This window comes from Aulostomus chinensis, chromosome 24, assembly GCF_037954235.1.
Source record: "Aulostomus chinensis isolate RoL2024-O1b breed Wild chromosome 24, RoL_Achi_v1.0, whole genome shotgun sequence".
Classification (NCBI taxonomy): Eukaryota; Metazoa; Chordata; class Actinopteri; order Syngnathiformes; family Aulostomidae; genus Aulostomus; species Aulostomus chinensis.
In genome coordinates, this window is record NC_141343.1 from 16,598,055 (window position 1) to 16,618,930 (window position 20,876).

The 20,876-nt window shown below is 47.3% G+C and overlaps 1 protein-coding gene across 8 annotated transcripts in view; it reads left to right on the plus strand.

Annotated features, from left to right (window-relative positions):
• The window catches only part of dysf (dysferlin, limb girdle muscular dystrophy 2B (autosomal recessive)), a 61,374-nt gene that overhangs the window by 1,549 nt on the left and 38,949 nt on the right, over nucleotides 1-20,876 (plus strand). For 4 of the 8 annotated variants that reach the window (XR_015111914.1, XM_086198197.1, XM_086198202.1 and 1 more), the window contains exons 2-32: nucleotides 8,099-8,154; nucleotides 8,415-8,506; nucleotides 9,634-9,739; nucleotides 9,859-9,982; nucleotides 10,061-10,317; nucleotides 10,433-10,561; nucleotides 10,698-10,760; nucleotides 10,911-10,961; nucleotides 11,062-11,092; nucleotides 11,159-11,274; nucleotides 11,801-11,927; nucleotides 12,010-12,113; nucleotides 12,866-12,934; nucleotides 13,019-13,062; nucleotides 13,171-13,253; nucleotides 14,104-14,136; nucleotides 14,365-14,480; nucleotides 14,856-14,969; nucleotides 15,052-15,229; nucleotides 15,304-15,428; nucleotides 15,545-15,651; nucleotides 15,926-16,121; nucleotides 16,409-16,555; nucleotides 16,632-16,763; nucleotides 16,896-17,062; nucleotides 17,335-17,449; nucleotides 17,525-17,630; nucleotides 17,709-17,851; nucleotides 19,479-19,652; nucleotides 20,137-20,221; nucleotides 20,302-20,379. Coding sequence is in view for 7 of the 8 variants with exons in the window: in XM_086198197.1 (XP_086054323.1) it covers nucleotides 8,099-8,154; nucleotides 8,415-8,506; nucleotides 9,634-9,739; nucleotides 9,859-9,982; nucleotides 10,061-10,317; nucleotides 10,433-10,561; nucleotides 10,698-10,760; nucleotides 10,911-10,961; nucleotides 11,062-11,092; nucleotides 11,159-11,274; nucleotides 11,801-11,927; nucleotides 12,010-12,113; nucleotides 12,866-12,934; nucleotides 13,019-13,062; nucleotides 13,171-13,253; nucleotides 14,104-14,136; nucleotides 14,365-14,480; nucleotides 14,856-14,969; nucleotides 15,052-15,229; nucleotides 15,304-15,428; nucleotides 15,545-15,651; nucleotides 15,926-16,121; nucleotides 16,409-16,555; nucleotides 16,632-16,763; nucleotides 16,896-17,062; nucleotides 17,335-17,449; nucleotides 17,525-17,630; nucleotides 17,709-17,851; nucleotides 19,479-19,652; nucleotides 20,137-20,221; nucleotides 20,302-20,379 (3,468 nt within the window). In the remaining variant the exon portion in view is untranslated. Of the gene's footprint in view, nucleotides 1-3,060; nucleotides 3,513-8,098; nucleotides 8,155-8,414; nucleotides 8,507-9,633; nucleotides 9,740-9,858; nucleotides 9,983-10,060; nucleotides 10,318-10,432; nucleotides 10,562-10,697; nucleotides 10,761-10,910; nucleotides 10,962-11,061; nucleotides 11,093-11,158; nucleotides 11,275-11,800; nucleotides 11,928-12,009; nucleotides 12,114-12,865; nucleotides 12,935-13,018; nucleotides 13,063-13,170; nucleotides 13,254-14,103; nucleotides 14,137-14,364; nucleotides 14,481-14,855; nucleotides 14,970-15,051; nucleotides 15,230-15,303; nucleotides 15,429-15,544; nucleotides 15,652-15,925; nucleotides 16,122-16,408; nucleotides 16,556-16,631; nucleotides 16,764-16,895; nucleotides 17,063-17,334; nucleotides 17,450-17,524; nucleotides 17,631-17,708; nucleotides 17,852-19,478; nucleotides 19,653-20,136; nucleotides 20,222-20,301; nucleotides 20,380-20,876 lie in introns of those variants that run through there. The other 4 variants (XM_086198199.1, XM_086198198.1, XM_086198203.1 and 1 more) reach the window with 4 other exon arrangements.

The following is a 20,876-nucleotide window of genomic DNA, read 5'->3' on the forward strand; positions in this document are numbered from 1 at the left end:
GTGTGTGTGTGTCTTCAGCTCTGAGTGTGTGTGTGTCTTCAGCTCTGAGTGTGTGTGTGTGTGTGTCTTCAGCTCTGAGTGTGTGTGTGTGTGTCTTCAGCTCTGAGTGTGTGTGTGTGTGTCTTCAGCTCTGAGTGTGTGTGTGTGTGTCTTCAGCTCTGAGTGTGTGTGTGTGTGTCTTCAGCTCTGAGTGTGTGTGTGTGTGTCTTCAGCTCTGAGTGTGTGTGTGTGTGTCTTCAGCTCTGAGTGTGTGTGTGTGTGTGTGTGTGTCTTCAGCTCTGAGTGTGTGTGTGTGTGTGTGTGTCTTCAGCTCTGAGTGTGTGTGTGTGTGTCTTCAGCTCTGAGTGTGTGTGTGTGTGTCTTCAGCTCTGAGTGTGTGTGTGTGTGTCTTCAGCTCTGAGTGTGTGTGTGTGTGTCTTCAGCTCTGAGTGTGTGTGTGTGTGTGTCTTCAGCTCTGAGTGTGTGTGTGTGTGTGTGTGTCTTCAGCTCTGAGTGTGTGTGTGTGTGTGTGTGTGTCTTCAGCTCTGAGTGTGTGTGTGTGTGTGTGTGTGTCTTCAGCTCTGAGTGTGTGTGTGTGTGTGTGTGTGTCTTCAGCTCTGAGTGTGTGTGTGTGTGTGTGTCTTCAGCTCTGAGTGTGTGTGTGTGTGTGTGTGTCTTCAGCTCTGAGTGTGTGTGTGTGTGTCTTCAGCTCTGAGTGTGTGTGTGTGTGTCTTCAGCTCTGAGTGTGTGTGTGTGTGTCTTCAGCTCTGAGTGTGTGTGTGTGTGTGTCTTCAGCTCTGAGTGTGTGTGTGTGTGTGTCTTCAGCTCTGAGTGTGTGTGTGTGTGTGTGTCTTCAGCTCTGAGTGTGTGTGTGTGTGTGTGTGTGTGTCTTCAGCTCTGAGTGTGTGTGTGTGTGTGTGTGTGTGTCTTCAGCTCTGAGTGTGTGTGTGTGTGTCTTCATCTGTGTGTGTGTGTGTGTCTTCAGCTCTGAGTGTGTGTGTGTGTGTGTGTGTCTTCAGCTCTGAGTGTGTGTGTGTGTGTCTTCATCTGTGTGTGTGTGTGTGTGTCTTCAGCTCTGAGTGTGTGTGTGTGTGTGTGTCTTCAGCTCTGAGTGTGTGTGTGTGTGTGTCTTCAGCTCTGAGTGTGTGTGTGTGTGTGTGTCTTCAGCTCTGAGTGTGTGTGTGTGTGTGTGTCTTCAGCTCTGAGTGTGTGTGTGTGTGTCTTCAGCTCTGAGTGTGTGTGTGTGTGTCTTCAGCTCTGAGTGTGTGTGTGTGTGTCTTCAGCTCTGAGTGTGTGTGTGTGTGTCTTCAGCTCTGAGTGTGTGTGTGTGTGTGTCTTCAGCTCTGAGTGTGTGTGTGTGTGTGTGTCTTCAGCTCTGAGTGTGTGTGTGTGTGTGTGTCTTCAGCTCTGAGTGTGTGTGTGTGTGTGTGTCTTCAGCTCTGAGTGTGTGTGTGTGTGTGTGTGTGTCTTCAGCTCTGAGTGTGTGTGTGTGTGTGTCTTCAGCTCTGAGTGTGTGTGTGTGTGTGTGTGTCTTCAGCTCTGAGTGTGTGTGTGTGTGTGTGTCTTCAGCTCTGAGTGTGTGTGTGTCTTCAGCTCTGAGTGTGTGTGTGTCTTCAGCTCTGAGTGTGTGTGTGTCTTCAGCTCTGAGTGTGTGTGTCTTCAACTCTGAGTGTGTGTGTCTTCAGCTCTGAGTGTGTGTGTCTTCAGCTCTGAGTGTGTGTGTGTGTGTGTGTTTTCAGCTCTGAGTGTGTGTGTGTGTGTGTGTGTTTTCAGCTCTGAGTGTGTGTGTGTGTGTTTTCAGCTCTGAGTGTGTGTGTGTGTGTGTGTTTTCAGCTCTGAGTGTGTGTGTGTGTGTGTGTTTTCAGCTCTGAGTGTGTGTGTGTGTGTCTTCAGCAAAACTCATGATACTTTGTTTATGTGATGGCACAAAAGTTTCCCTGTGTACTACCAGCCAGTGCCTGGAGTCTCTCTCTCTCTCTCTCTCTCTCTCCTCTCTCTCTCTCTCTCTCTCTCTCTCTCTCTCTCTCTCCTCTCTCTCTCTCTCTCTCTCTCTCTCTCTCTCTCTCTCTCTCTCTCTCTCTCTCTCTCTCTCTCTCTCTCTCTCTCACACTCATACTCACACTCACACACACACTGGTGTTTGTCAGGCAGGTTACAAACGGAGCCAATCAGATCTGCTGGTTGAGTCGTTCAATGAAAGATGAAATCCACCAGAAACTGGACTCAGCTTGGTTCTGGTCCACCAGCTGGATCCATCAGAGGTGGACTGGTGCTGACTTGGACCCCCGGGGTCACATGACTTGAAGCTGATTAGATTTTACCCTCACATTTTCCCTGACAAGTCGTCAGCACACAGGTCGAAATAAACTGGAGCACCTGGTCTGACATGGAGAGAAACACCTCATGCATGCAGGTGAGGCCTCACGTGGTCGGTCCTCTTCTACTATTGATAACTCTGTAATACACCCCCCCGAGGACCCGTCTCCTCAGAGACCCGGTCTCCTCAGAGACCCGGTCTCCTCAGCTCTCCTGCATGACCACTGCTCAGAACCAGGCAGTACAGCACTAATCTTCCAAGTCATTTGGACTTTCCACCATCGGTCCAGGAGAAGTGACGTTCCAAAGGAACGTTCCAAAGGAGACAGTCAGGATTGTTCCTTCTGATGTACATGACCAGTGTGACCAGCGTTTCCTGCTTCGCGTCTGCAGGTGGCGCTCTCTCGCCACAGCGGCATGTGTGGTGTGTATGCGCCTGTGACCTCACTGACCTCGCTGGCTCTTCCAGAACCCTTAAAAATACGGAGGACCACGAGAGACGCTCGATGACGGATCCTAGAACTGATACCACAGTCCTTTCTGGAGCGGTTTTAAACGTCAGCACCTCAGTGAACTTTGAGGTCAAATAAAAGTGATGATGTTGATCAGTAACTGGGCTGAGGAGTGGACACCGCCCTGATTTCCAGCAGTAACCTCTGACCCCTAAAGGTCTGTTTCTTCGCCAGCGGTATTCGAGTGAGGAGAGTTAGAGGGCGGTCAGACAGGAATGAGCGCGGTGAGCGGTGGAGGGATGTAGCGAGCGCTCAGGCAGAGATGTGGGAAACAGCCCAGAGACGAGTGAGGAAGAGAGAACAGGAAATGCTGAGATTTCCTCTGGATGTGAGGTGTCGTGTGTGTTCCTGGCAGCCTCGGCGGAGTCTGACAGAGACAGGAGCCGGTTCCTCCTGAGAGGAACCTCTCTGTTGTTCCAGACTGCAATCATCTGGGATCACTGGTTTGACAATCATTTTCAAATCCCAGTTTGAAACAAAAGTTGTTGGTTTGTTTTTTTCAAGACAGTTTTTGTTGTTGTAGTTTTTTTGGCGAGCTTTTTCTGCCTCGGCCCCTCCGGTCATGTAACCCTCGGACCTGGATCCATCTCGCCTGGTCCACTCAGACAGAGTGAATTCAGGAGGTTTCAGCCATGTTACGCTGCTTTCTTCAGCGCGCCAACAACCTGAGACACTCTCACCCTCTGGCTAGTGTCACCTTCAGAGGTAAGAGGATGACGGAGGGTTCCAGTACCTGCGCTGACTTCCACGCCGCCACTCGCGTCAGCTAATAATAGTTTAGTGAGTCCGGCAGAACTCATGTAGAATCAGGCTTGGCTCAGATGTGATGGGAATTCTCTCCACCTTTGTAGACGACACCGTGACTTTTATTGGTGCAACATTTTTCCGGGTGGAATGAACCTTATTTCTGTTGCGTTTTTTGCAAATTCTGAAAGCTGGATTGCTTGGAATTGGCGGTCGACTCAGGTGGGAAAACGTCATGACTGTAAAAGATCTTGACTTTCTGTCAGCAACACCATATTAGACACTGAATTTTAGTGAAGAATGCAAATTGGACAAAGGTAATGTCAACTTCTACAGAACGCCTCTCGGGAGCTAAGACCCATGCCAGTTAGCATAGCAAGATGGATTATAGCGAGTGAGAAGTGTTAGCATAGCTGCGGCCAAAGACAATGTCCTCTCTATCTTGAATAAATACAGTTCTTGAAATAAAAATACTACAACACAAATGTTAATAGCTTAGCCTTGTAGCTAAACTAAACCTGTCGATGCTCCTCCAATTGTATGTTAATGAAAATTCATATTAAACTGAAAGCAGCTACTGCCCAGTGAACATTAGCTGGAGATACTGAACGTTAGCTGGAGATGCTAAATGTTAGCTGGAGCTACAGAACGTTAGCTGGAGATGCTTAATGTTAGCTGGAGATTATAAACATTAGCTGGAGATGCTATATGGGTACCGGCTGCTTTTCCACCCATTTGTTATTGTACTTTCCACGAGTCGGTATTCTTAATGAGGTGATCTCTGCTCTTGACTTCCTGCCTTTGTCCAAGCGCCGTTTCCTGGTGCCATCACTCTCATGATTGTACTGGAGAGGAGGGCGGTGCTCTTCATCCAGCTTCAACCTGAACCTCAACCCTAAATCAACTCACGTGTCCTCACAAACATGGCAAGAACATGTCGTAGAAGATCCTTCAGGCCCGAACATCTCTGAGCTGTAACATGTTAGCGTGTTGCGACATTTACACCACTCGTTTCTGTGGTTTGATGCTTTTAGGAGGATTAAAAAAAGCCATAATCATGAGGGAAAAACATCGAAATTATGAGATTTGCAAAAAACAAAATTACATTTCTTAGTCAGGAAGTTGTTTTAATAAGTTTTGATATTTTTCTCTGTGTCTCTGTGTCTAACACTTGGACTAAAGCAGAAGGGTGAGACTGAGACCAGGCTTTTGCAGGCTCAAGCATCATTTACAGGCTGCACCTTACTGACCTCAAGTCGCGGTGGAAGGTTATCAGTTAAAGCAAAGTAAAAACCACAAAATCCCCATCTGGCAGGTTTGTATGTCGCAATCTGTAAACAAAGAATACAAAAATATTCATCAGAAAACTGCTGTTGAGATGGATTCAAGTGTTTCAATGTCGTATGAACTGAATGAATGCAGAGAGAGACAGAGCTTCCTGTCTCCTGAAAACAGACCCTCCATTTATACACATTAGAATCCGTATTGAGAGAAGAACTCCAGAGAGATAAATGTGTCTTAAATAGAGGGAACATGTAAGACAGAGTATGGGAGGTGTGAAGGGGTGAATGTGTAGCTGAAAGGGTTAAACGGAGGGAGACTACTCTGTTAGTTGTGTACAACTAAAGTGTTAGAATGGCAAAATGAGAGAAGTGTAAGCACAAACAGTGCTGCAACTTCTCAACCAAAGCCAATGTAAAAAAGTGCCACTTTTCACTTTGTTCAATGGATCAGTCCCGAAATTGAACGGAGTCTTCCTCGGCTCGGTCTAGCGCCCTCTGGCAAGTTTGGTGAAATTTGGCTCCATATTTTATGTGCAATCTTGCAAACAGACAATTTGCTTGCAAAACAGCAAGACCAAAAATAAAAATCTTGATTACACAGTTCATATTTTTTTGTTTAATGGATGAAACCATCGATGGTATTTCAGACGGGTTGGATAGTTCTTCATCAGAACCTGCACAAAAGCTGCTCAAAGCTGAAACCCTACAACATGTAGACCTTTTTGGGACAGATTTGAACCTGCGGTCCCAGATCCACCTGGTGATATTAATCCTTCGTTGGTTGCGTCTCGGCTTGGTTTGTGCATTCGTTTGCTTGTTTCTGCAGGCAGCGAAGCATGTGTGCATTTGTTTGAGAAGTTTATATCCTGCTGGGAGGATTTCCGCCCGACTGTTGTTGTTGGAATGATTAAGTGTTGTTCTCTGTTACAAACAGAAATGAAATCTGGCAACCGGCTAACGTCTGCTGGGCACTGTGCTAATTATAGCCTGGGGCCACATACACATGCTAGTTTATTATTATCCTACACAGAAGACTCTGTACCCGAAGGTAGTGTGACGTCTTAGGGGGTCTGGTCCTACCAGGGGGGTCTGGTCCTACCAGGACACGTGTTGGTAACCTGATGTGTCAGATGGCTTCGTTCATACGACCATCTGAGAAGTGACCCATAGAAAGTGTTTGGAAAAGGGCAGAAACCTTCTAGAAATACTCCACAGGTGATTGGATGAACTGTTGAACATCATCATCATCAGCAGCAGCAGCAGCATTTTTGTCCAGTACAGACCCATCAGGTTTGCAGCCCTGAAAGAGGTCCTACAGGGCCAGTTCCCACAGTAGCCCACAAGTTCCCATCGTGGAAACCCAGCTAGCATGTAGCCACCGTGGGGAAGGTCCCGCTGAGCAGCCCTGCGGCAGGGCTGTTGGATACCGATGGGTCCAAACTCTTAACTTTGTACTCCAGTTTTCACACAGATGGAATCAGTGAGGTTTCAGGTGAAGGAAATGACTCCTCATTGGCATCCAAACTGTAGCAACATGCTGGTCTAAACTTAGCTCTGCTACGCTCCTCAAACCCCGCTGGTCCCAGTCTGGTCTATTCTCAGTCCATGACAGAAACTGCCAAGCTGAGACCACCAGGAAGTTAATGCTATGCCACTTCCTGTCTCCGAGACGTCAACCCAGGTATCAGATCATGGAAGATTTACACAGTCCAAACAGAGCCTCCAGCTGCCGTCCCCTCTCGACCCTGCGCTGGAAGGGTGGGGGTGTTTTTTAAGATATCCTCCAAGAACGGAGGTGCGCTTACGTAGGTGTTCTCACGTTGATGGCGGTTGTGAGGAAAACAGGAAAGCTTTCTCTGGCAGGAATTTGAGTGTGTGTGTGTGTGTGTGTGTGTGTGTGCGCGCGCGCGCGCGCGCATGACATTAAATCAGGTCATAGGTCGTGTAACTAAAGGTAAACAAACCTCATGTCAACAAATTTCTTTTAGTTTGTTGACGGAATGTTTGAACACCGCGAATGACCTGAATCAACGGAGAGGATAAACCGAGGGGCCCTGGTCCTGGTTGCAGCAAACCCGTCCAACCTTGGTAGCGTTGTAACAGTTTTTCTAGGCACAAAACTGCAACAATGTCCTATTTGTCATTTCAGGTTTCATGACAGCAAAAAAGCTCAAGAAGACGTATTAGCTGCCCGCGCCTTCGAGGACGGCGTCTGAAAAACGATAATGATTTCCTCTAATCTTCCTCGGAGGGCCACTTAAGCAGCGCGTAGGCACGGGTGTGACGTCTTTATTGACCTTCAACTGTGACCTTCCATGAACCGCAACCAAAGTACTTTTGTTGCCTAAATCTCACCGTGCACTTGCCTCTGGATACGAACCTGTCACTGATGTGTGCGTCTGCCGTCTTCCTCATATCGCCATCGCAGTATAGAAAAGTAACGCCTCGTCTACGAGGAGTAAAGTCGCTCAAATTCAGCAATTCAACATGACTGGGTGAGAAATTTAGCGACTTAAAGGAACAACTCCTGGAAGACAGACTTGGTTTCGGTGTTGGACGTGTTTGGACGTGTTGGACGTGGTAAATGTGAAATTATTTTACTCAAGCAAAATTTTTTGATTAACCCAACTTAAACTTCGTCAAGCGCTTGCTCCAGAGAGATTAACAAGGAACTTCCAAAAATCAAACAATAGTCATTGTCTCTGTTTCCGTTCATCTGGAAAGAACATATTAATCAAAGTATTTTGTTCTGCTTTTAGACCGAAAGCAAATAGAAGTGAAAAAAAAATTGAATGCAATAGTGTGTGTGTGTGTGTGTGAGTGTGTGTGACAGGAGCTCTTCAGTAGCTGATGCACATCCATCTTACCAGTCACTTCCTGTCAGAGCACCAGGCAGACAGGAAATTAGAGCTCAGGACTTTATGTTACAGGAAGTCACAGAAAGATAACACACACTATTGTCATTTGGAAACAGAATTTTGCCAATTGTGTGTGTGTGTGTGTGTGTGTGTGTGTGTGTGTGAGTGTGTGTATTCTAAAGCGACCATATTTTGAGGACACCAGTTTTAGGGTTGAAACTCAAGGTTTTTCAATTGGGATTAATAAAGCTCAGTTTATCTTGGGTTCAGGTCTAGTTTAGGCTAAAGGTTCTGCTTGGGTATGTAGTCACAGGGTTCTGTTGGTCAGACCCGCTGAAGGACCTACAAGAGGGTTTGCATCTACAAACTAACGTCTAACCTTTCGGGGTCATTTCTTCTGTTTCAGGGTCGAAGAAGAAGACGAAAGTCATCAAGAACAACCCCAACCCTGTTTGGAATGAGGTAGGAACGCCCTCATGTGGTGGACAGACCTTTGACATTTGAATTACCAGATGTTGCCTTATTGATTTAGTCATGTGTTATTCTAATGTTTTCATGTGAACATCCTTGTGGTACATCAGTAGATCAGCACCATGTGACATCACTGGTGGGTGTGGCCAGAGGCAAAAAAGATTCTTCTATGTATGTGCACAGGTCCGGACGTGGAGCGTGAGCATCTTTACGATACAGATGTACAGATGTTGTTGTTCTGTGTCCATCAGGGTTTCGAGTGGGATCTGAAGGGGATCCCTCTGGACTCTGGAGCAGAACTGCACTGCGTCGTCAAAGACCATGAGAAGATGGGAAGGAACAGGTAGCACCGCCCATCTATTCCTTCCATTCATCCATTTTCTGCTGCGGGGGGTGGAGCCTATCCCAGCAGCCTTCCCCCTGGACAGGTCACCAGTCCATGGCAGGGCCAACACATAGAGACAGACAACCATTGGCTCTCCCAGCCACGCCTACGGTCAATTTAGAGTCTGGATTAACCTGGTCCCTCTTGATGTCTTTGGACTGTGGAGGAAGCTGGAGTACCAGAGAGAACCCAGCAGGAACAGGGAGAACATGGAGACTCACCCAGAAAGACCAGCTCCTGAGGGGAACGCCTGACTCTGTAGCTGCTACATGCTCACTAGCTAGTTGCTAACTGCTAGAGATGCCTGAAAGCTGCATCATGCTAGTTTTGTTTGACTACTGATAATATAAATACAGTACTTGAAGCCATTGTGTTGTCAGGCAGTGTCAAACTGACTTCAGGGCCTGAGGGAGATAAGAATCTCCTCAGATGCTTATTTTTGGACTGTTCCATCAACTTGTGCGGCGGTTGGCTCGGAGGCGGAGGGGGCAGGCTTGAAAGCGTGGGGTCATCCTCTCATTGTGATCCTGCAGTATTTATTCACTCACATTTCCACCCGTTCACTGCTGTGATTCATTCATTCGCTCACCAGTCCCTCGGGGGGCTTCTGACCTGAGTGTGACCTCTTAGCTTTGTGCTCTTATTCCTCAGTGAGTTTAGTTTTTATCGCTGTCATTTTACACTTTGATGAACTACGAAGCAGCTTTTAGAGTTGTACTTCTGAGCATGTTGATGTTTGGAACATGACATCACTTTCAGGGACATGATGTCACTGAATCTGCTTTAACCACATTTTCCGAAGCGTCCTGGTCCAGCTAGCCGGTGCTTTGCTGCCACCTAGCATTGTTAGTAGGTCTGCATTTTGACTGGTCGACTTTTGTCTGAGTGAAAATAAACCATATGGCAGAGGAAACACTCCACTTATCAGCCGATTCAGACCACAGCAAACGAGAACCCATCATGACATCAGGTACACCATCAGAAAGCACCCCCGGTCAGAAACACACGGTGACATGTTAATGATGTCATGCAGTGAAGGGTTGGTCGTTATCAATGTACATATTCTGATGGCTGCGTGTGTGCAGGTTTCTCGGGGAGTGTCGGTTGTCCCTCAGAGACATCCTCAACTCTCCCAACCTGGCGGCCACGTTCACCGTGTCCCTGCTGGACACCAAGAGGAACAACACAGGGGTGAGGGGAGCCCCGAGCACTCATTCTGTAGATGGAATGTTATCTAAGACACACCAACCTCTTTATATATACTCTGTGTGTGTGTGTGTGTGTGTGTGTGTGTGTTTTGTCTCCACCAGGCCACTCTGACCCTGCAGGTTTCCTACGTCCCTCCTCCAGGCTCCGCCCCCATCTTCCAGCCCCCGGCCCTGCCTGAGCCGCTGCCCCACGCCAACCCTGGCGTGGAGCTGGACACCGTCACCAGTAATGTTCACACACCCGCTGTCTGTCACACACGGAACCTTAGTATGAAAATATGAACTTCCGCCCTTCCGTGCACAGTGATTTCTCTGGACACGTTGGGGGAGGAGGACACTGAGAGTATGATGATGCTGGAGCCGCCCGAGGACCAGGGCGCTGACGACGGGCGCTCCATGGTGATCGTCGGCCCCCAAGGGCCGCAGGGCCAGGAGTCACCCGCCGCCCAGACGCCCAAACGCTCGCCACCATCCTACAACACCCACGGAGGGTTGAGGAAGAGGAGGAGGGGAGCCAGCAGTCAACCCAAACCTCTGCCCAACAAACCGCAGGACATCCAGGTGCCGTCGCCGCTGGTTACCAACCGCAACGTCTCAGCACTTGAAATTCACAGATGTTGAATTAATGCTGGTACATAAAAGCAGTCAGTTTAATGCCCTTCATCGTCCTCTGCAGGTTCGTATTCGGGTCATTGAGGGGCGACAGTTGCCCGGCATCAACATCAAGCCTGTCGTCAAGGTAACAGTTGCCGGGCAGAGCAAGAGGACCCGCATCAGAAAAGGCAACAACCCAGTTTTTGATGAGGTACATTACCTTCACCGACAGCCTCCAGGTTTCAGTTGTTTATTTCATAGTTTTTACGTTTTGTTGGCAGCTGAAATTTAGTAGAACGACCTGAGCACTCGCGCTGCTGAGTGAGTGGTTTCTTCCTTTTCTCTAGACTTTCTTCCTGAACTTCTTTGAGACGCCGTCAGACTTGTTCGATGAACCAATCTTCGTCACCGTGAGTCGGGCTTGTCAGACCCATTCGATATATTTTTTATCAAGAACTTTGAACTCTGATATTTCCTTGCTAAACAAAATCGAAATACATTAAAATAATGACAATCTTAGGAAAGGACTGAATGCGGTGTAACGTCACTTTGTCTGGCAGGTGTGCGACTCTCGCTCCCTCAGAACTGATGCTGTTATCGGTGAATTTAAGGTGCGTTTTTTTCCAGTTGACAAAAATAGATTTAATTGTTTTCAGAGAATGTGACGGAATGTAAGAAAAAGTAATTAATCTCACACGTTTCTGTCCACAGATCGACGTTGGCACTGTCTACAACGAGCACAGTAAGTCCAACTTCATATTAACATGGATTTCTCACAACAGCGGTGCTTAAAATTGTCCATTTGTAGGACACTGCTTCTTGAGGAAGTGGCTGCTGCTGTGCGACCCTGATGACCTGTCGGCAGGGGTTAAAGGTTACCTGAAGGTCAGCCTGTTTGTCTTGGCTGCTGGAGATGAGCCCCCGGTGAGTCTTACCACACATAAAAGATTAGCTCCTCAGTGTTTTGCTATTTCATGCTAAACATTGTTAATTAGACTAGAATACAGTAACGTTAGCTTGTTAGCATGTTAATTAGCGTACAAACCCAGATGCCCTTGGTCTGTTTCCATTTTCAAAATGGCCTGAGTTGCTAAGTTGAAGTCAACGAGCCCACGGAGCAAATCCAGCGAATACATAAAGCCCAATAACATCATGTAGTACACGTTTTGAGGAGAGAAGTATTTGAAATGCCCATTGCAGATGCACCTTGATACGTCCACCCAGAGGTCAGAAAAGAGGCTGAGACTCACCCAACTTTGAGTTTTCTTCAATCTGTCGTTAGGGATATTTGTAAGTTTGTGCATGGATTATTTCAATGTGCAGATTTAAAACTGGACTCAGTCCAGAGTACCAGAACCAAGACATTCCGGCATGAAGACCGCGATCTGTGTGTGTTGCTGTATGCGGATCATGAGTTGATTAAATATTTGTGATTTTGTGTGTGTGGCAGGCTGACAGGCGCGAGTGTGTGGAGGATAAAGAGGATATCGAGGCAAACCTGCTGAGGCCGGCTGGCCTGTCCCTGCGAGGCGCCGCCTTCACCTTGAGGGTCTTTAGAGCTGAAGACCTTCCACAGAGTGCGTCCTTGAGCGTTTACCATCCCGACACGTTTGAAATAGAAACTGAACGGTTCTGAATGGTTCTCCTTTCTGTCTGCAGTGGATGACGCTTTCATGGACGGGATGAGGCAGATTCTCGGCTTTGACAGCAATAGGAAGAACTTGGTGGATCCGCTGGTGGAGATCCACTTCGCTGGCAAAACGGTGTGTGCAGAAGAACTCACCATTGTACTCCTTAAGGATGCAGAAAGGAATCATCTAGAATTCAGTGACATCTTGTGGTGAAGTTGCAGACTGCAGCCAAGTGAACGACCCCTGCCTCTTCAGACTGGAGTGGCTTTCAATTTCAAATCTTTGTCAATGAGAATTCACCCTTTTTAGCTTTTTCTTGTGCTAAAGAATACATGTTTTTGAAATCTGTCAAAAATGTGAGCACCTCCAGTCTTCCAATGGTCACGTATCCGTGTCCTTTTCCTCCTTCCATAGAGGAATCTCAGTGCAACGTGGGGGGTTCCAGGGAGGAGGAGCTCCCTCTGTAGGTGTATCAGTCTTGTAACACCACAGCGGAGTCATGTTCCTTCAGACATACTGTTGCCTCAGTGCTGGGTAGCATCATCCCTCCTTCTGTGGAAGTTACTTGAGTGGATCTCTAAGCTTCTGTCTCAACTCAAGTGGGAGGTTAAAGGTACCTGTGGCCGTCGTAGCTGCACAGCCAAGCTTGGGAAGGCTGATGTCCAGCTTATGCTAATATTGAGGATTGTGGAATCTCCAGTACGTGCCGGCCGGCCTCCCGCTAAGCCGGCTCAAGCCAACATTACATCGGCTTATTCTAAGCCACAAAAACAACAATTCTTAGTTCCAGGTTGATAAAAAGATCCTGAAAAGATTCCTGTCAATAAGTTCCTCTGAAGCCTCCACACTGCAACTTTAAGGACTACATTTTCTTACCTTTGTAGGTCAACACTAAGATTATGGAGAAGAACGCCAATCCTCAATGGAACCAGAGTCTGGTGATGCCAATCAGGGTGAGACACACAAACGCTTCACCGCTACAAGACTGTACTCATCAACTTCATGGTTTACTGGGTTGTTTTCCTCTTCGTCCACAGTTTCCCTCCATGTGCGAGAAGATGAGAATCCGGATTCTAGACTGGTGAATCCTACATTTCTAATATTCTGGTTTATAAAGTTGCTAGAAGTCAGTTTGAGACTTTAGTTTTGAGTAACATTTTTTTTGTCTTTTCTTTCTTTCTCATTGCAGGGACCGAGCCAGTCACAATGATGTCATTGGAACGACCCACCTCTGTATGTCAAAGATATCTGCCCCTGGAGGGGAGATAGATGGTATGTCCCTGAGTGAAAATGGACTGAGCTGGACCAGTTTGGTTTGGACGGGTGGAACAGGCTGAATTTGAGCCTATTTTTGTTTCGTTGGTTGGCCTCTGATGGCACGGATCTCCAGATCTTTACAATCCAGATGGGCAGATCATCTGTGACTGTGCGAGTTCCTTTCACCTGTCCTCTGTCCTCTGTCCAGTGGGGGGCGACTCCCCAGCTTGCTAAAAGAGGTCTTATTGTATTCAGATCTATGAGGAGATCCATTTAGTACCTCAGTAAACATTTTCCAAAGGGCTTTTGGGTCTCAGTGGCTATTTTAATGTCTTCTTCAATACAACATGATCCCTTAGTGAACTATGACATAGACGCGAAGGCACCTTCAGTCACTTCACCAATATGGCAACCCATACCACGCCTGTTACGCCCACCAGTACGGTTCTAGAAAAGCTTCATTCTCGTGTTCATCGGGAGCATGGATGACGTGTTCTCTGCGTGGTGTTGAGCAACTTCAGATGTGCCATAAAGGTGTTTGAGTCTTGTGTGAGAAGTTGTGATTCTCAATTCTCGGTCCACCTGATGGATTTGTGGTTTTGTGCACGTTACAAAGCTCGCATGTGTCTTCAGAGAAACATACTAATGTTTTTGTGCTGAATACTGACCCGGCATTTTAGAACGATTTAAGACTTGATGTCAGATCATCTGTCTGGAAACAAGCGACATGATCTTTCAGGATGATGTGGAGTGTTTGTGGTCTGGTGCATCTGAGTTGGTTTGAGTGGCGTTCAAAGACTTCTGCTTCCTTTCTGTCTGACACTTGTCTTTGACTCTGAACCGTCCTTCCTCTCTACGCATTCAGATGACTTGACTCCACGGACCGTCCACTCTGGCAGTACGTCCTCCAGCCTCTCTACACCACTTTTATTCTCTCTTCTCTTTCAACTCAAATCTGTGTCTCTCCTGGATAAATCCTGATGAAATATAGGATCTGAATTCTCTGGTGATCTTGCTCCTGATGATCAGTTTAATCATGTCATCTCATGCAATCAATCTTTCATTCATTTTGGTTGTTTCACTTTCTGCTTTTGACAAACCTAACTGTCCGACGGTCTCATTGCAGTTGATGACAGTCTTGGTTTCCTGCCGACATTCGGTCCGTGTTTCGTCAACCTGTACGGCAGCCCAAGAGAGTTCAGCACCTTCAACGACCCCCACGAAGCACTAAACCTTGGAAAAGTAACTTTTTCTTTTTTTGTGGCGCCAAGTCCTAGTTCAAGAATGTTATTTAGTAGCTTTACATTCAAACATGTCTGAAACAGTGAATGGAGTCCCACAAGGTTTGATTCTTGGACCTCTGTTGTGTAATTCCTAAATGCTTACATTAAACAATATAATCCAGAATGAATAGTTGCTGATGATATGGCAGATAAAACCCGTCTACTTAGCTAGGCTACTTACTTAGTCGATCACATGCTGGATGCACATAACAAGTGCCTCATAATCATTCACAATTTACTATTTTCTCATGTTTTGTAAAGAAACTATGCTACAGTTTTAAAATGATAACTTTAAACCATGAATGACTTTTGTCTTCCACAATCTGTCACTCAGGGGGAGGGCGTGGCATACAGAGGTCGAGTTTTACTGGAACTAACCACAAAACTGGTGGACAAACCAGAGCCAAAAACTGAAGACATACCATCAGATGATTTGCTGGTGGTTGAGGTATGAGAGCGATGAAGGTTCTCTACATGTCATTGCGTGAAAGTAGATATCGTCCATTCATCCTCTTTTTTTCATCTAACAGAAGTTTCTCAGGAAGAGGAAGTTCTCTCTCTTTGTTGCCTTCTATTCGGCCACGCTCCTCCAGGACGTCGATGACGCCATCCATTTCGAGGTCAGCATTGGCAACTATGGCAACAAGTTTGACTACACCTGCCTCCCCCTGGCCTCCACCACACAGTACAGCCGGGCTGTGTTTGATGGTAGGTCAATGCTCTCACGTGCGAGGGTCAAAGGCATGGTAAGCGCACTACCCACTACATCATGTTTGTTCCAGGCTGCCATTACTACTACCTTCCGTGGGGAAATGTCAAGCCAGTGGTGGTTCTGTCCTCGGAGTGGGAAGACATCAAACCGAGGATTGAAGCTCTCAACATGCTGCTGGCCATCATTGAAAGGCTGGTGAGTTTTTTTCATTTTTTGAGTTTCAGACTTCGAAAAAAACTGGAATTTTGTTTTGGGATGGAGATGCTTTAAGTAAGGTCACCTGTCAGTCAAATTGCGCAATGCATGTACAGGAGGTGAACTTGCAGCGGGTGCAGCTGGATGTGAAGGCGGGAAGTGATATGGAGGAACTGGAGTTCCGAGTGGTTGAGCTGTTGGATCAGGTCATCACAGACTGCAGGTAAACCACGTCGACTGTCTCGACCTTTGGATGTTTTTATGGCGACTGTTTTCTTCCCAAATCAAACTGAAGACTAAGAAGTCAAGGAGCAGGAGTCCGTGAGGAACAGGCCAAATTCAAGAGAAAGTCTCTTCTGTCAAATGTCCCCAGAGCCAGAAAGGAGTTACCCTTAGCACAATGAATAGTGAATGGGAAGTGTTAGCATACCTCCATCTTTAGCGCTGTGCTTCTGTTTCTCTGCTTTACTTCTCTTTTTTCCACTTTCTCACACCAGCCAGGAGCTGCCATCTCTTAAGCACTGGCAGTGTGCAACTCCTCTGGACCGCTCACTGAGGCACATCCGTACGCTGCACCTGGAGCAGATTGTTTCTGCAGCACTGGCTCTCAAACACGGGCCTGCCACCGATCTTTCCACTGTGCTGGAGCAGGCTGAAGACTGGGCCAACCGGCTGCGGACCATGGCCGAGGAGGTGGGTATGGCTTTGTTCCCAGGAGTGGGCAACATTGGCCTGTCCATCATGGGTCAAACCAAATATTGACATTACAATGTATTGCAATATTTCCTTTGTGATATGATATTGATAGACTGGAGCAAAATACCAACATTTGTATTAAAACAGCTTATAAACAATTCTTAATTGTTCATGTTTGCACTTTGTTGTACATTTCGGTTGTCAAGTATAAACGTGTCAGTCCAGTCACATAATTCCCCCTTTTTGCGTTTTTGTACCTCTAATACTCTCTTCCTGTGGCCCAGCCCCAGAACAGTCTCCCGGACATTGTGATATGGATGCTGCAGGGCGACCGCAGGGTGGCGTACCACCGCATCCCGGCGCACACGGTCATCTTCTCCCAGCAGCACTGTGGGAAACACTGTGGACAGCTGCAGACCGTCTTCCTCAAAGTAGAAACACACACAAACACATGTGGTATCCTGAAACTACACACGACCGACCTGTGGTGGTGTCTTTGTGCTTCAGTACCCGCAGGGTAGCGGCGGGGAGGCCAAACTGCCGGGTCAGCTCAGGGTCAAAGTCTGGTTTGGGTTGGCTGCCGACGGAAAACACTTCAACGAATACGCTGAAGGAAAACTGTCCGTCTTCGCTGAGACGGTGAGACTCTTGTTTCTACAGACACTAAATTGAGGGATAAATAAAGTCTACCGAGAACATTTCGGTAAGTGCACTAAAATCTACAAATGTTTGGAAGGTTTCGCTCAAATGTGTCTCTAACTCTTGGTGCAGTATGAGAACCAGACCCGGCTCGCACTGGTGGGCAGCTGGGGAACTACAGGTCTGACGTACCCCAAGTTCAGCGATGTGACTGGAAGAGTTAAGCTGCCCAAAGAGAGTTTCAAACCGTCTCCTGGCTGGACCTGGGCGGGAGACTGGTTCATCAGCCCAGAGAGGACGTGAGTGGGAACCTTTGGGACAACTGGTGATGGACACACAGTTTGAAACTGACACTCCCCATTGAGATGGCAGATATCAGATCAGTGCCACAATAAAATCTAAATTGGGTCTTAAATACCAGAAACAACCCACAGTCCACATGGGGCCGTGCTAATCAGCGTGGTGCCCAGAGAGCTGACATCTTGCAGGGGTTCAACTGTCGACAGATCAAAAATCAGTCCAGAACACATCAGAACGTCTCCATTTTGTGTCTGCATCTATGACCCCTCAGACTGCTGTTCGATGTGGATGCTGGTCACATGACCTTCACAGAGGAAGTCTTTGAAAATCAGATGAGGTTACCGGGTGGACAGTGGATCGGCATGCCGGAGGGGTACACTGACGTGGTAGGTGTGCGTTTCTGTGTTTATCAGAGCTTCACTTGTCTTCGCAATTCTAAACCTGTACGTGTGTGTTGGCAGAACGGCGAGAAGGCGGTGCCTAAGGACGAGGTGGAGTGTCCTCCTGGCTGGGTGTGGGAGGAGGTGGAGTGGAGCGAGGATCTCAACAGAGCTGTGGACGATCAAGGTGCGCTCACACGCATGTGCTGATAATCATGATTATCTCAAAGATACTCAAGAACCATGCCAGTGTGTATTTGAGCAGGCTGGGAGTACGGCATCCCCATCCCCCCGGACCGCCGCCCCAAGTCCTGGGTACCAGCAGAGAAGATGTACCACACCAACCGACGAAGGCGATGGATTCGGATGAGACGGCGAGACCTTCAGAAGATGGAGGCTCTCAGAAAGGTATGGGGAGGGGAGGAGAGGAGCGGCACACAGCTGTCAAAGCTCTTGTGCGATGTATTCACATAAAAACGGATGTGTTCATTCAAGGTCTCCCCAAACCAGTTCTGGCGATGCTCTTTAAACTCCTCGCCACCAGGTGACTCTCCGCAGTTGACAATAGAAGGAATTGGTATCAGTGGCCACGTACTGAGCACGCTCAATGGGAAGAGCACTCTTAGACCGACACTAACTGAGCTGGCTACTTCCTGCTAGCCTTCTGCTAACTTGAGTGTGGGGCAGTAAATTAATTGTGTGGCTTCTCTACCCTTCCTTAATGTTATCAGTCCAAACTGACAGGTCATTCTGCAGTTGTGCCGCACTTTTCTCAACCATTTTAAAGCTGCAGTGATCCAGTGTTCGGCTTTTGCAGGAAATGGTAGTTACTCAATGTTTTTATACAACGTATAGGTTCATGTGTAATTTTAAGTTTGGCTGTCAAGTCAATAAATACCTCTGACATGTCGACCAGCACAAACCAGTTGCTCACATCCCCACTTTGTAAAAACCACCACTGCCACACCAGGGAGACACATGGTCGGCGCTGTCACCTTAAAATGCTGTTTTTTTTAATGGAGTTTGGTTCAGGGACAGGTTTGGCTCCTCAGCTTGCTATCATTGCTATCATGGCCTTGATGGCCAGTCACACTGCTGTGTCAATGTTGGTATGACGAGGAGCTGAGGACATAAAACGGAAGTGTAAAGCTGCTGGTTTGTCTGTTCTGGGCTTCTGTGGATGCACCATGGCCGACTTGGGAGGGTGACCCACCCCACCTACAAGTCTACAGTGAGTGTAGGTCAGGGGTGTCCAAACTGGTCCAGTAAGGGCCGGTGTGGCTGCAGGTTTTCATTCCAACCCAGCAAAAGCAACACCTGATCCAACAAATGAGCTGTGTGGACACAGTTTAGTTGATTTAAGTAGAATCAGGTGTTGCTTTTGCTGGGTTGGAATGAAAACCTGCAGCCACACCGGCCCCTACTGGACCAGTTTGACACCCCTGGTGTAGGTGATTGTACACTAAAGATATGTAAGAAATATTCTGTCCCAAGGAACCTAAAATACTGCATTTTGTTTGTTTAAAAAGACTGGAGGAGGGATCTGAGAAAAAGTGTAGGTTAACATGTGGATTAAGTTTCAGTTTTCTGTTTAGAGACGATTGTTTGCAAGTACTTTTCCATTTCCAGTCTTGAAGTGACAACATTTAATGTCCTCTTTGTGGTTCACCTCTGTAACGTGTTCACCTTTGCGGCGTCTTTCCTTGAGTCAGTTTTGCTAAATGAACATTATCTTTGTCTTGAGGTGAAATTACAAACTGCTAGTTGACTGATGTTGAAGTTGCCTGTGTTGGTCACTAGATGGCGGTGTGGTTGCATAAATGAGCCAGATGAGCTGCACATCAACTTTTCTGTTTCTGTTTGATTTCTTTTTTTCTTTTTTTTTCTTTTAAAAAAAATAAAGGAGGGTGTTAACTAATGAGTCCTGAAATTATCATTTAATTTATTTATTGGACTTCATCCAATTTAATCTACCATGCAGTTATTGATAAGTGTGTGTGTGCGTGCGTGCGTGCGTGTGTGTGTTCGTTCGTAGCAGCGTCCAGACGAGACGGAGAGGGAGGGCTGGGAGTACACCTCGCTCTTCGGCTGGAGGTTCCATCTGAAGCCGAGGAAGACGGACAGTTTCAGGAGGCGTAGGTGGAGGTGCCGCATGGAGCCGCTGGAGAAGACGGGACCGGCGGCCATCTTTGCTCTGGAGTGCTCACTGGTAAATGAGAGGGAGAACCAAAGTGTCACTACTACGAGTTCCTTTTCTGAGTTCATGAGCACATTTATTGACAGAACAGGTTAATTCTCGATGGCTCTCAACTCTTCTTCCAACAAGAAGGAGAAAAGTCACAGAGAAACCAGCAATCTGCGGTTCAGTGCATTAGCAGGCTAGCTGAACATGCTAACATCGCAGGCGTGGAACATCAGGACGCTTAGCCAATCAGCCAATGTCAGCTAGCATGCCCATGTCTGCTGGCTGTCTTGAAGACACCCTGTACACGGAGGATACGCCGACATCGAAGCATCTCTTTCAATTCTTCCAAATACAAAGTAAAAGTGCAGGAATGTTTGTGCACAGGACGTTAAATGTTCTGCTCCTTTATTTTCAAGAGGAGTTACATGTGGTACCTTCGAGCAGCTCCAAGTCAGTTTTCTAGTCTTGTAAGCCTGAACATCATCATCTTCCTCCTCTCCGCCCACAGAGCAGTATTGAGGACAAAAACGACGACAAGTCCGTCACAACCACCTTCGGCGTCAACAGACCGACCATTTCCTGTTTCTTTGACCGTAAGAAAGCCGACAATACCCTCTGCTGTTTGGCTTCTAGGACGTACTTTGTCACCATAGTAACAAGAGTGTTTGTGTAGGCGGCACCCGCTACCACCTGCGCTGTTACCTGTACCAGGCCAGAGACCTGCTGGCCATGGACAAAGACAGCTTCTCAGGTGAGACACAGCACCCCTCACTCTTCACGTCATGTGTTGAGCGTCATGTGTCGGTGCTGATAACTCGGCGTATGAGCCTTGTTTTAGAGGCGCAGCACAGACTGCTTTAGTGAAGGACTTTGGTGTGGGGGAACAGCCGCACCTCGGCAGGAGAGACGTCGCCTGATGGCCTCGTGGCCCTGCAGGACACACAGACATGAAATCACCTTGTTTTTAAAGTCCCTGACCCTACAAGTCCTGCTGTGGCTGCTGCATAAATGTAGACGCTCACTGATGGATTTTTTGGGGGAAATCTTTAATGAACAGTGGGTCTACACGGGTGTCAAAACTCTGAGCTGTTTATGTCCTGTTTCTGCTCCGAGGTGGAGAAATGAAAGGTTTCATGGACAATTCTGTCAGTTTTTTGTAAACTTTACAAGGATTTAGGGAGTTGCTTTCAAAAATTCGAGGCATTTTTAGGTCTAAACAGGGGAATCAAGTGTAAAAAGGGTTTTTTC